Raw genomic sequence first — 14,202 nt, 5'->3', positions numbered from 1 at the left:
GGAGAATTAGTCAAATTAAATTGCATTTAAATCTTCTAATAGAAACAGTTACTTGATGTCACCAGGCCCCAAGCAGCCCTGAGCAGTCCCCTCCACAAATTCATAGCAATATCTTAAAAATCATGATATTAAAATAATTATAATAATAATAATCCCTAATGGATTCTAGCTCTTCCCTGTCTGGGAGTGGAACTTCTAGGGGGTCACGTTTGTCTGGGTTTTCTGCATAGCTGCAAGGGGTAACACTGACTTGGGTTTTTTTTAAATGGAAGCTGGGAATATCTCACCAGCTCCTGGAGCTTGGCCTTGGGACAAACCACCTGGGTAAGACTCATGCTAACATCTGCCCTGCAGGTTATTTCAGCAGGTTGGGTGGGCCCAGCCCCAGCTCTGCAGGAGAGGGCCTGAACTCAGGGATGAAACTGACTAGACAGGAAACTGACTAGGGTCTTTCTGCTGCCCAGGTGGAGAGAACCACAGACCCAAGGGACTGGGAAGGAGGTGCCCCTGTGCTGGGTGAAAGGCAGAGACAGATGGCGCATAGCCCTTGGTGCATGGGTCACTGCCCAGAGCAGAGAAGAATAGTGAAGAGCAGAGGCACTAGCTGCCCCTCACTCTGCCTCCTGACTGTGGGGCCGTCCCATGATGGGACTGCCCTTCCTACCATGATCAACCACAGACTTTACAGGTGCAGCAGAGGCTGCACGTGCCAAGTATCCCCACTGCTGCAGCAATGCCCCAACAATTCATGCACAGCCCTCTGGGGCAGGCCCCAGGCTCTCCTGCCCCTGGATGGCTCAGTCAGACAAATCATTGCCCAGACATGGCAGTTATTGCCATAGCAAGCCATAGCAGTAGCAGAGAGACAGCCAAACAGGGTAGGTTCCCCCCAGCTGGGGCTGTGCAGAGTCTATGGTTTCAGTCTACTTCAAACAGGAGCCTCAAGCACTGAGAGAGATTGAGCTAAGGTCAGTCTCACCTGAGCTGAAAGCAATGGGGAGATTTTGCAAAGGGGTGACAGCTGGGGCCAGCAGCAGCAGCAGTGAGTGGGGGAGACTTGTGGCTCTGGGATTGTGAGCATGCAGCAGGGCAAATCCTCTGGGAGTGGCAATGCAGTCAGCATCCTGACAGGCTGCATGACAGTGACTTTCAGCTCAGCCTCAGTCTGGAGGGAGGGAGTTCCTGAAGGGGCATAGCAAAGGTGCTGAGAAGGGCCTGGCAGGTGTCCCCCCCCCAGCTCCTGTCAGCTTCACACAGACAGCAAGGTCCCAGGCACAGAGGTCACGCAGCCTGGTGCATACAACTCAGGCCTGCACTGGTGAGTGGGAGGGAGGCGCTGAGCAGATGTGCGAGCAGAGAGAGGCAGAGCCCCTGTTCCCTGGCCAGGGGCCCATGCAGTGAGATCCCAGCCCCAAAGTGGACCTGCCCTGCGGCCACTTGGGAAGAAGTGACCCGAGGCAGCTGGCAGCAATCAGGCCTCTGTTCCATCAAAGCTGCAAGAGCGAGAGCTCCGTATTGACCCCTGCTCAGTGGAGCTTCAAGGATACACGCAGACCTTCCCCACATGCCTACAGCTGCAGGAGCTGAGTGCTGTGGACACACGTGCCAGGTACAGCGGATTCCCCCTGCCTGGGACAGCCCAGCCCCTGCCGTCTCCCCCTCTGTGAGCAGTGCATCGCTGGTGTGCACGGCTGTGGGAGCCGCTCCCTCCCCTACGCCCCCGCTGAGTGGGTTGCCACGGCAACCCCAGGGGGTGCATGGGTGGGTGGAAGCTGTGGGCGGTGGCGGGGCTGGCTGAGACTAGGGTGCCTGCTCCTCTCTGCTGGGCCCAGGCACCCGGGCAGCAGCTCCTTCAGCTCTGAGTTGTAAAACGCTGAGCGTGCGGACCCATGCTGCCAAGGCCCCTCACTCCTGCTCCGCAGCCCCTGGCAGTCTCAGGCTTGGGGTCCCCCCAGCCGGCCCAGGGTTCTCCACGCCTGTCCCTCTCCCAGCTTCCCAGTCCAGTCCAGTCCCTTCCCATCTCCTCTCATAGCCACGACTGGAGGGGAGCAGTGGCAGCGTCGTGCCCCTGGGTGGGGCTGCACACACCTCCATGCTGGCAGCTGCAGCTGGCTGGGGACTGTGCAGCAGAGATTAATATTTAATGCACTTCCTTCACTTCACACTCATTATTCCTGAGCTGTTGCTGCTGCAGCATTAACAGCTGAGCAGGGCTTGGCCGTTAACCCTCTTCTACAAGGAGAGCTGGAGCCTTTGGGGCAGGGGGACTGCACTGGGGCTAGAACGAGTGCATTCATCGCCCAGAGCCCTGGTCATACAGCATTAACCCAGTACCTTCCCCAGCCCCCGTGCTGTTGGGAGGGAGGGAGGGAGGAGCCCAGATGGCCCAGCCCAGCCTCCTGCTGTTTTCAGCTGTTCTTGGTGTTACCCAAGTGGGCTCCAGCCACAAGATCCTACTTCCCAGCTCCACTTTCATCAGCTGATTCCTCACTCCATGGCAGGACTGCTTGTGCCCAGGAAGCTTTCACCAGCTTGGGCAAGGTGCCAGAACAGGTCTGGTAGAGCCACAGGACCATGCCAAGCGTGGTCCAAGGCTCCAAGCCTGCCCTGCCTGCAGTTCATTTGCCAGCCCACTCAACCCCTTGCTTCCTCATCCAGAAATCAGGAGAGCCTGGGCAAAGCCAAGCAAAAAACCCCAACAAAAGATGAGGAGGTAGTACCATGCTAAGGCTGCCTAGCAGCTGCAGTGGTGCCTGGGTGGGGTTTGGGTGAAGCTCTGTGGCTGAAGCATCCCTTGAACAGACAGGAGCTTGGAGAAGCAGAGTGAGGGAGCACAGGGAGCGGGAGAGCAGTACCCTGTGCCTGGCTGCTCTCTGCCTGGATTGAGCAGGAGGCTCCAATAGGAACGGTGGGAGCAAGATCCTGATGCAATGCAGCCCAGGGCATGGGGTCCACCTAGGGATGCATCCATCCTACCAGGGAGATGTGCCCTGGGGAGCCCGCATTTGGCAAGGCCAAGTAACAGCCTGGAGCAACCCCTGCAGACTCCCCATGCAGAGTAGATCAAGGTTGGCAGGGCCAAGCCTCCAGCTGAGCAGAGCTGGAGCTGTAGTGGGCTTCCTAGGCCCTGGTGGAGCTGATCTCCTGCACCCAGTCGGTGGCTACAAGACAGCTTGCAGGGCTGTGGCACTCAGGGGGGCTGAGCACAGGGTCCCCTGCTGGGAGCTGATTTGATGCTAGAAGGAGCAGGGAAGCCTCAGGCCCAGGGATCCTGCCTCCTGGCAGCATGGAGCCAGGAGCAGCCTGTGGTGGCCAGTGACAAGTCAGCACCCTCCAGGAGGTGGGCAAGAAATCCCTTGGTTTTCAAGGTAATAAGGGAAGCCAGTCGCAGGGAGAAGAGTGCATTGCGGAGGAAGCGAGGCTCATAGCTATTACCCAGTTCCCACCTGGCACCACCCTACAGGGGCCATGGCCCCTCCTGGGACACAAGCAACCCGAAGGCAGCACAGGTTGGTGGGAGCAGCAGACCACCCAACTTGCTGGACTCAAGCATCCCCTGGGGAGGGCTGCAGCGGCTCCCAACTCTTTTGCTGGCTCATAACCATCCCCAATGTGCCATGCCCTGCCCAGTGAGTCCTATGGGCTTCTAGGATAGAAACCAGGTCTCCCCCATCCCCAGCCAGCCTATCTGCCACCCATCCCTTCCCAAGCTCTGTACCATGGTTTGCCTCCTGCTCCAGAGATGCAGACCAGGCAAATGACCAGGGAATCACTGGTCAGTGCAGTCAGTCAGCTCTGAGCTCTGCCCAGTGCCCCAGCTCCATGCAGTCAAGAAGAGAATTAGCACAAACACAGCCACCATGCCACAGCACAGGTTTACCCAAGCCCAGCAGGGCCCCCACCTCAGTGGAAAGGGCTCTGGGGTCCTGGGTGGGTCAGGGAGCTACCTGTATGATGCAAGGGACCAGAAACCCAATGGGGAATCAAGGACATTGGTGCGTTTCCTCCTTTGATCCCAACCCACTGGGCTGTACTTCCCCCAGCTGTGAAAAGCCCTTCCTCACAGAGGTGCTGAGAGAGGGGCACCTAGGAGCGCTTGGGACATACCGCTGTGATCCAAGCAGCATTCATGGAAGGACAGACGCGAGCAGCTGTGTTTGCTTGCCTGCCAGCACCTAAATCACCGCGGACTTCAGGGCCATGCACACAAAAGGCGCCGCAAAGCCCAGCATTCCAGGCCATCACCCTGGAGGGAAGGTGGGGACAGTCCCTGGCCACAGCCAGGGGTCTACAGGCCATGAGTGCTGGGTCACACAGTGCCTCTGCCTGGTTTCTGGTGCCTTCCAACTGAGGCAGAGGTCACGGGTTAGCAATGGACACATGGTAATGCTGGATCCAGGGGTACACTTAGGGCAGATGCCTCTTCAGTCCCCACAGGAGCTGCAGCTGGGATTTCAGTGCTGCCAGGGAAAAGAGACTCGCAGGCCCAATGAGAACAAGAAGTGAAGGGGGGAACCATGAACAGTGTCACTAGGAGTGTTCACTTAGAGCTCAGATACAGTCCGGGGGGATCTAACTCCATCTGCACCTGCCTCCATGGGGGAGACCTGCAGAGGAGATGGGCACCCACCCAGCACATGCACACGCACACGCTCTGAACATCACACTCCTCACAGACAAAGCCCAGTCTGAGCAACAGGAACGGAAAAGCTGTCCTGCCTCATCCTCCCTTTGCACCCAATTTCAACCTAAACCTCACTGAGCAAGCCACAGACTAGGCCCAAAGCCTGCAAACACCAGTGTAGAGAAGAGAAGGCTGAGAGAAAATGGTCTGGAAATACAAAAACGGTCGGTATAAAGAGGGTGGTTATGAACTGTCCTGCATCCACCAGGGAGGGCTGAAATGGGGATTCAGGGTGGAGATCAGGAAGACCTTCCTATCTATGGGGGGCAGGTAAGGACTGGAACACTTTCAAGAGCAGAATGTGCATCATAGGAAGTTGTCAATGCAGGCTGGACACGCACTTGTCCAGGAGGGGACACACGGCTGAGCCTGCCTTGAGTAGGGGGTTGGGCTATAAGGCTGGTGAGGTTCCCCCCGGCCGGGCTGCAGGCTGGCCCTGGAGCAAGCTGTGCTGAGCCAGGCTCCCTGCTCAGGGCTGGCCTGGAAGCCCTTTTCCCAAACAGCAGGCTCCCTCTGCTGGCCCCGGCAAGTTTGACACTGCAGCAGGGAGGCGTGCGGTGCTCTGCATCGCCTTCCCCTCCCTCAGACCCAGTTTCTGTGTCAGGCACAAGTTGTCTGCAAGCAGCTTTCCTTCAGCAAACCCAAGGAAAATGCAAGGCAGGATTCCCCCTCCTGGCTTAGCCTCCCTCAGCCAGGATGAGCACGAGCCAGCCTGAGCCCTTCAGGATTGCCCTGCAATAACAGTAATCCTGAGGAGAGCTTGTGTGCAAACCCCATCACCTTAAGGCTCCCCCTGAAACTCAGCGCTCCCGAGTACGACCCTGACATTTAGCAAGCCTGGTGCAACATAATGGCCCAGATGGGGGAGGCCATGTGGTGGGTTAACGAGTCCCTTCCAGCAGTGCTGATGGCAGAAAGCGACTGAAAATGCTTTCCTCGCCCCCAGGGGCCAGCAAAGGTTTCTCCTCAACTTCCACAGCCATGTCGGCTCCACTGATCAGCCAGACTTTTTTTAATCCAGCACCCCCCAGCAGCCTGGAGCCACGGCTCCAAATTGCGCAGCTGCTTGCTGATGCCTCCCCAACAACATAACCCACCTCCTCCCCCCAAATCCTAACCTCTCACACATTTCCTGGACCATTGCAGCTACAGTACATCAACTCCAACACAAGAGCTCTGCTGTTAGAGCAGAAGTGGACAGCTCCAAGGATGCTGCTTCTAACAGAAGAGGCACCAGTGCCTGCTCCTATGGCTGGCAGGGCTGTGCTGGACCAAGAGACACACAAATCAGCAGGCAGGAGTTCAGTAAGCGCTCGTGACCAGCAGCAGATCTGCAGGAAGGTGGGAGCACAGGGATGCAAGCATTTTTCAGATATCTTCTGTGCCTTTCCTGGAACAGTCTATGCTGAGTCCCTGTTGAAAGTACCCCCTAGCCCAAGCGGCCCTCTCTGTTATCAGTGTTGTGACTGAAGAGTTTATTTTCCACCTCACTGCCTTTCCACCCGTTTCCTGGTGTTGTAACTCAGGTCATACCGCTGCTTGTTGTCATGTTTATTACAGGCCCTAAACTGGAGGGTGCAGACTGCATGCCAACAGCAGGGCTCTCCAGACTTGTGACTGTGATGTGCACGTGTCAATGGTGAATGCTCTGGACAGTCCTTTATACAGCACCAAGCACCCAGCCTATTCCACGCAGGACCCGACTCCTGAACAACTAACCAGGGAGCAAACTCCAAGTTAACCCCAGACAGCGAGATTAACCTTGTGCATCAGGCAACAGATGTCCCACTTGCAGGAAGGATGATTCACGATTCGAAACGCCAGCCACATGCATTTGATCTCTCCTGTCGTTAACTGTCCATCTGAAACATGAAGCCTTTCAGTTCCTACCACTCTTTAGAGGTGGCCTGATTTACAAAGAGCTGTTTGCTCTCTGGTCAGAAACCTCCCTGTAGGTGGGTTGAAGTTGGAAGGTTCAAAAAGAGAAACCAGATACCTCTCATGACATGTAATAGGGGATCAGCAGCATACACAGGGCATGCGCAGCTCAGCTTGAGATACCCAAGAGCACATTTGAGGCAAGGGAACAAGTTCAAGGGGTTGAACCACTAATTATGTCTTTGCCATGTAACAGATTGAGTTGATGCCGAGTGAGAAAATGTCACTATTGACACATTGCTGCCAGGTTACAAGCATCAAGCCTCCAGGCTCATTTCTAGTTTCCCTTGGATCACCCTCGCATTAAAGCACAGCGGTATTCTGAATTCAGATCCACAGGGAATCCACAAGCAACCTTATGACACACAGGGCCAGATACACTGCCAGATCAGTTTTGATAGAAGTTGAATGGATTTAATGGAGGCAAGAGTTAAAATGACTCCAAAACACTCACTGCTACAGCTCCTGAGTTTTCCAAGTGTAACCTTCATTGCAATCTCCTGCATCAGCCCAGTTTTCACGTGGGAAAGATTCAGCTGTGGTGGGTGATACCACAAAGCACAGAACAGCAGCACTCCCAGTGGGAGTCGGTATAGCCCAGTGAGGACTGGGCTCCAGTTCAGAAACCAAGTTCACCTGGTAAATTGGAGCTGTTCACTAAGCCCTAGCACCTTCTCCTTCCTATTCAAAGGGAAAGAAATCCTAGTGCTTGGAGTTCACTTCATCTTCAATGTCAGTGTTACCTCCTAGCTCCCTAAAACCCCATCCTGTATCTAGGCCTGCCTCTCTGAGGTAACATCTTTCCATTAGCTTCAGCTAACATGTGGCCAACTGAGGCCCTTGTCTTACCACTTCAGGGCACATCTATTTAATGTAGATTTGTTAATGCCAGCAGTGAACTGGGGTTTCAATCCTGGCTGAGGCTTCTGGAAGCTAATGCACTGCAACCAAACAACAGCACCCGGATGGAGAGTGCATGGAAACATGCAAAGCTCAGAAACGAGGTCACTTTGTACATCCAGAAAATTATACTTCCCAGCAGCGACCTACAACCATCAACTCCAAAGGTCGCTATGTTCGACTGTGCCATTACAATATCCACCACTACATTTGCTCTATTTCTAGACCACCATCCATTGCCAGGAGCTTTTCATATTACACTGGGAACACTTCATCTCCTACCACAATGAAGCCAGATGTAGGGTAGACAACAGCTGTTTCAACTGCACACACAAGTGCTACACAGCGGCTGAGTACAGGAGGTGAATGCTGAAACCACATGACTAATCCAAGGAGCTGCAGGTAACCAGAATTTGGTCATTTCACTGATGGCCATAACTTGCATCCTTAACAGAAAGAACCACAGAAACTTTAGTGACTGGAAGCAGCTGGGATGATTGTTTTAAATCTGCTCTGAATGAGCCCCACCAGGAGCACAGCACTCCATTATGCACCGTGGGCCTTTGGTGTAGCATGGTCAGAGAGAACCATTGCTCCCACCCAGCATCTGGGTATTCCTTGTGGGAGCAAAGTGCATCCCCCCCTTCCTTAGTGTGTAATGCAAGAGGGCTAAGCACCAGACTGAGACATGACTTGAAGCTGGATATGATTTCACAAAGGAACCGTGACACTCAATTGGATCTTCTGGGTTACTGAGTCCAGTCCCTTGCTATCACTAGCACCAGGTCATATTCTCTAACTCACCGCACTATCTTGAAGCCAGCTATATTTATTGTCCTCACAACTTCTACGGAAAAGGCTGTTCCAGAACAACCCAATGCTTAAGGGGAACCCAGAACTTCCTGCAGGAATCTCACGTAGAAAGGCTTGATCATATTTGGAGTGTTCTTGGAGAGAAAGATGTGCTAGACAGGAACAAAATACTTTGGCTCCTGTTCCTGTAGCATTTACTTCCAGATTCCCTAACATCTATTCCGCATTACTTGTTTGTGCAGCTATGTTGTAATGCAAGCCACTCAATGGGAGCCAACATCTGAGCATAGCCTCAAAACCCCAGACTGCTTATAAAAGAAACCAATGACAGGGATGGCAAGGAAGTGCTGAGGCAGGTTTTCATGATGGACTCCCTCAGCAGCAGGAGTCACAGAAGGATAAAGACCCCAGAGCACTCTGTGGTCTACAAGGATAGTTTGTCTTTGCAGGCATATTGCAAAAGCACTGTTGTTTAGCTACAGCATATTGCACAGGGGTCTATAACAATTTAATATACATACTCTACATGCTACCTATAGTGGACTCTAAAAATTGCTGCTTCCATTACCTTAAGCTGGTTGATTTTTAAATGACTGGCACCTCAGAATTTAGATGAGCTATGGCAAGTCAACACAACCCAGCAGATGCTTCCCCATATACACTCCATGCATGTCTCATTTTACAGGATAAGTATTGAAGGGACAAGCAGGACTCCCTACCCCACTGGCTCATACTCTTCTAACAAGGACATGACCCAGTGCTCAGCACAGATGCTTGGGGTCTCTTCCCCACATGCTCCAGGGGGTGAAAGCTGATTTACACTAAGGCAATGCAAATCACCAAGTGATAAAGCCTTGATTTAAATAATCCATTTTAATCAACTTTTCTATCTCCGCTACCCCTCAGCTATCCTCTACAGAAAAGTGCACTGCCATTAGTTGATCCAACCATTAAAAGATGAAGATTTACAACTAAAATAGAACCTTTATGCTAGCTTTGGCTCATCTTTGTGTTACTTCAAAAGAACATCCTAACTGTATACATTTAAGTGATACTATGGCTTGTTATTTTACCAATGTTATTATCTATGCACGTCAGGTAAGTTAGAAAATGGCGAGTGGTGCATTTCTTATGGGTGCTCTCCAGGATCTAGCTTTTAATGCAACTTCTGACCAACTGTGCCATACTCATTAACTTTGATCTCAAGCTCTTAGTGCTCTTTCCCTGCTTCACTCCTTCTATAGAAAAGCACACAGCCTTCAACCCATAATCTTTGAGAGGGGCTCCTGGATTCCTAATATTTATTTCTTATTTAAACGTTAAGAGATTATAATGAATCTAGGCCTTAATACGCTTTGCTTGAAATTGAGATTTCCTTTCAAAGAAGCTTGCTTTTAAAATGAAAAACTATGATTTAAAACCAAACAGTCTTTTGTTTTAAATCGATTTTATTAGCTCTGATTTACATGCATAGAATTCATAATAAAGGGTTATGTTTGTTAGGAGCCAGCAGCTGTCCTCTGGGTCAGTACAGGTTCCTGTGCTGTTTCTGATATTAGGAGTCCCCCTCCACCTCCTCCTCACCCCTTTCCCAGCTCTGCAGTGGGAGTTCTCTGGCTTTGCTGCCAAGGCAAGAACACGACACACGAATCTTCGCAGAGGAGCTAGAACGCAGGGCAGCAATCAACCTGGTATCCAGGTGGTTCTACAGCCGCATCACCACAGCATCATGAATGTCTGACCTGCTCAAAATGTATCTTCACCACCATGATGTGATGGGGATTATCATCCCTGCAGTCAAGAGGGGAAACAGACTCCAAGAGATTAATTTGCCAAAATCACAGATCTGCAGCAGGGAGAACTGAACCCAGATCTCTGGTGTCCTAGACTAGTGCTTTATCTGTTAAAGCCTGACAGTCAAAACTGCTTCAAAGGAGGGGAGGTTGCTAACACCTCTCTTTTTAAAGGAACTTTTAGGAATGTGATGACAGGGATCCTGGTTTTCTGTTCAAAAATAGCAAATTATTTTATTAAAAAAACAAAAAAACAAAAAAAACCCAACACAAATTCTCTGATTAAAACCCCCCAAATCAGCATTTTTCCATGATTAAAATGCCACATATATATAGAGGTATCAGTTGAACACAATATTTTGATGCATTTACAATTTTAAAGCAATTTGGAAGTCTACCAGTGCCTCAATCATTATAATAAAATAAATTCTAAATGTTTAGAAATTTTGGCAATTGATTTTGGGTTTATCATGGAAAACACAGCTCCCCCTGCCTCAGGATGTGGGTCCAGCTGTGGCTGTCTCCCGCTGCTACGTTGTGGCGCTGAGCAGCCTGGATGTGCTGGTGCCCCACCCATGCCACTGCCCCCCACTCCCCACCCACAGTCCCCTGCTCCACCCAGCCCTACTGGAGGGGACCCTCAGTTGCTACAGCCATGGAGCCAGGGTCTGCAGCCCACTGACCACCTCATCTGCCAGGCAGACAACCCAGCACCATCCCCACTGCTGCTGGCTGGGCAAGGGATTCCTCACCAGAACAGTGTGTAGCTCCCAGTGGTGGAAACAAGCCTATCCGCCCAGCCCTGTTGGGTCCTGCCCACTGGGCTGCAGAGGCCCCTGGGGGAAGGGCAGCAGGGCAGCCCACCCCCATCCCATGCACAAATCTGGGGGGGTACATGCCCCACCCATGTCCCGTGTGCGTGCAGCAGTGGGAAGCCAGCCCAACACTCCCTCCCCCCCGCTGGACATCCTACTCCCTACCTGGGCCCTGTGACTGCGTAGCCTGACCCTGAGCCGCAAGCCCCACACACTATCCCAGCTAGGCAGCAGCACTCCCAGCCCTGTCCAACTCCCTCCCTCCCTATGAGGTCCTCAATTCCCCCCACCTCCCACCAGACTTACCTGTGGGGAGCTGCTTTCCAGGCTGCCTAGTGGCCATATGCATGTGTACATGCAGATGGTACCCCCTGCTGATCGCCCTTCTCCCGCTCTCCCCAGCCCCTTGCAGGCTGGAACTGTCAGCCTGCAAGAGGAAACCCACTGTTTCCCCAGTTTTTTTTCCCCCAACCTGAGGAGATCCGGGTTTTTCTCAAACTGAGAAAAATCTGAGTTTAACCACATTTTATGCGGTGAATAGAAAACACAGATCCCTGGTGATGACTCCCAATTCCTTCTTTTTGTTTTAACCCTCCCAGTGTTGACACCACATTTTGGGCTGAGACCCTGGCTATTAGGAAAATAAAAGGGACTGCTGGCAGGTTAGATTTGGTCAATACTTAGATTTAGGAAAACCCTCACCGACACAAATACCAAAGCCCCATAAACCTTTTTCGATGTACAAAAGTACAGCTTTGTGTATTAGTGTGCAAGTAGAATCCCTTAGGAACTGTTTATAAAGGAGCCTGAAAACAATTTGTCTATTGGCATCATCCCAGGTGAGAGAAATGCAGCGTCTGAACAAACCGCAGAACTGCTAAAGAGCTAGAGTTTAAATTTGCAGGTTTAATAATCTCATGTGTTTAGCACACACGTGCAAGGAGGATTTTTTAAAACCAACTTTTGACCTGGTGGCCCCTTTACGAAAATGCAATAGTTAAAGAGTGATCAGGAAGGGACAGAGTTACTAACCGCCCCCCCCTGGCGCACTGGTCCTGGGAGGCCATGCAGTCTCAGCTCTAATAGGCAAGAGTTTATCATGGATAAGAAAATGTACAGAGGCAATTGTACACCAGAGAGCTTTATAGTCAGAATGGAGTGCACCAGGTTTTCCAATGCAAAATGGAACATGACCCAAAATCTTTACAGAACAGAAACACTTTCAAGAAGGTGGCCAGCTGTAGCTCCAACATCTTGATTCCTTTTTTTGGATGGAGAAGAGGCTGTGAACTGTTTTGCATTGGGATGAGATTTTTCCTCCCCAGCAGGTGAAGGTTGACATGTCCCATGCAAATTCCCTAAAAGTGTCACATGAAACAAAAATGCCTTGAACAGAAAACAAAGTGGAAACAATAATTCTGCTCATGCAGCAAGACCCTGGTTTGTTGTACATATAAACCATCACAAGTGCATTCCAGGGGGGAGGGGCGTGGCGGGGAGGAAAGGGATAAGTATGGAGCAACTATTTGCTGTTCAAGGCAACTCTGAAGTAGAGGATGGATCCAAAGCACCATCTTGCTTCAAGGGAAAGTAGATGGAAAGTGCAGTTTGGATTTCACAATCCACATTTCATAACTGAAAGAGGGAGGAGGGGAGAAACCAACCCACAAGCATCAAATGAATGCATACATAAAAATGTGGAAATGCTTCACTAGGATGGGCCTTGGAGGGAGACAAGAACACAGAGTTAGCAGGGCAGGCGTACTAACTGGCTCCTTAAAAACACAGGGGCTGCACAGACAAGGATAGCAGGCCAATGGTACGGATAACCATCTATGACCCATGCTGCTGAACATGCCTTGGTACACAGCTCTGAGTTCCTAGGCCCAAAATAAAAGCCATTGAAAATTCATGTGACAAGGAGGTTCTGTCCTCTGGGCAAGGAAGGGGCCACTAACTGCTGGGAGGCTCAGCCAAGTAAACCTGGCTTTTGGTGTCTGCAGAACTTGACTGAATGAGGGACACTGTCCCCAGCCTCAATGGTTTCCTCACTCTGTGGGGGGAGGCAGCCATCTTACAGCACGAGTGTAAAATGCCTGAGACGTGAATGCCTTGCCATGCTAACACTTTTCTGTAAACCATTTTGAAGCTCTGGCTTTCTTCTTTACTATCCGGTAGCCATGTCCCTGAGAGGTACTGTAGGGCTGGAGTTCTAGTGTAAGCAAATTCAAGGCCAGGGTGGGATATCAGGAAAAGCATTTTGTTTTGTTTCTCTTTTTAAAGATAGCTTTGCATTGTCTTCCCAAACTGCATAGCAGCTTACGTGTAGTGTCAAAGACACTGGGGCCATGGAAATCAATGGGGCTTGCATGGATTTCAACAGCAGCACCAGTGAGAGTTCATGAAGCTGCTGCGCAGAAACATCCCTTCCAGAAGGATTCCACTCTCTCTTGTTTCTGGCCCTGTGGCTGCTGCATTACAAGCTGTACAATAATGGTGTCTGCTCAATTTAAAGCTTGTCAATTGCCTGACGGGGCAAAGGCCAACACCAGCTTTGTCATTAAAAAAATAGGAAGGATAAAAAGTTAAGAGACTTGATTAGTCGCAAGGTGAGAGTGCGATGCTTTCATGCGGCATGGTTTGCTGCATTCATTTATTCAAACAGGAATGTCAAGTGTGCAGCAGTGGAATATGCTGGGGAGAGTCAGAAGTAGGTCCTCTCACCTTCACCTCCCCACCCCCAGCCTGGATCCTCTGGAGAAAAGAAAGAGGGCTATGCACCAGATGTGGGGATGGTAACACCTGCTGCCACACTGCCATACCTCAACCTGTCACCTTACACAAGTCTGCCATGACTGCATGTTCTTTCCAAGCAGCCACTGACCCAGAACAGCGTACGCAGATGTAAAGCTTTCCTTCTGCCGCCTCTGCTCCGCTAGAACTGACCGCAATTGGTCAAAGCTTTCTACATCTGCCCCTGTCCTGGCGTGGCTCAGAAGAGAAGGTGATAGCCACTGAGAGAAGAGTCTGCCGACTGCACGCATGACAAGCCTACAGCTCCTCATAGTCCCCACCCCCTTGCTGCTTGCTGGTGCTAGCTCCACCTCCCAAAAAGGCCTCCAGTTCATCTAGCTCATTGTTTTTCTCCTTGCTTTTCTTCTTTTTCTTCTTCTTCTCATCTTTGCTCTCCTCCTTCTCCTTGCTCTTCTTGTGTTTGTTTTTCTTCTTCACGGACTTCTCCTCTTCCTGCACAACAAGA

The 14,202-nt window shown here is 51.2% G+C and overlaps 1 protein-coding gene across 2 annotated transcripts in view; it reads right to left on the bottom strand.

Annotated features, from left to right (window-relative positions):
• Positions 1 to 11,829: 11,829 nt before the first annotated feature.
• RABL6 (RAB, member RAS oncogene family like 6) overlaps positions 11,830 to 14,202 on the bottom strand; it is a 74,425-nt gene continuing 72,052 nt past the window's right edge. For both annotated transcript variants that reach the window (XM_006267554.4, XM_019475720.2), the window contains one exon: positions 11,830 to 14,189. In XM_006267554.4, coding sequence (XP_006267616.1) covers positions 13,995 to 14,189 — 195 coding nt within the window. In that variant the 3' untranslated portion in view covers positions 11,830 to 13,994. The remainder of the gene's footprint in view (positions 14,190 to 14,202) is intronic.

This window comes from Alligator mississippiensis, chromosome 12, assembly GCF_030867095.1.
Source record: "Alligator mississippiensis isolate rAllMis1 chromosome 12, rAllMis1, whole genome shotgun sequence".
Lineage (NCBI taxonomy): Eukaryota > Metazoa > Chordata > Crocodylia > Alligatoridae > Alligator > Alligator mississippiensis.
The sequence above is the reverse complement of the archived record's forward strand: the minus strand, read 5'-3'. Positions and strand labels throughout refer to the sequence as shown.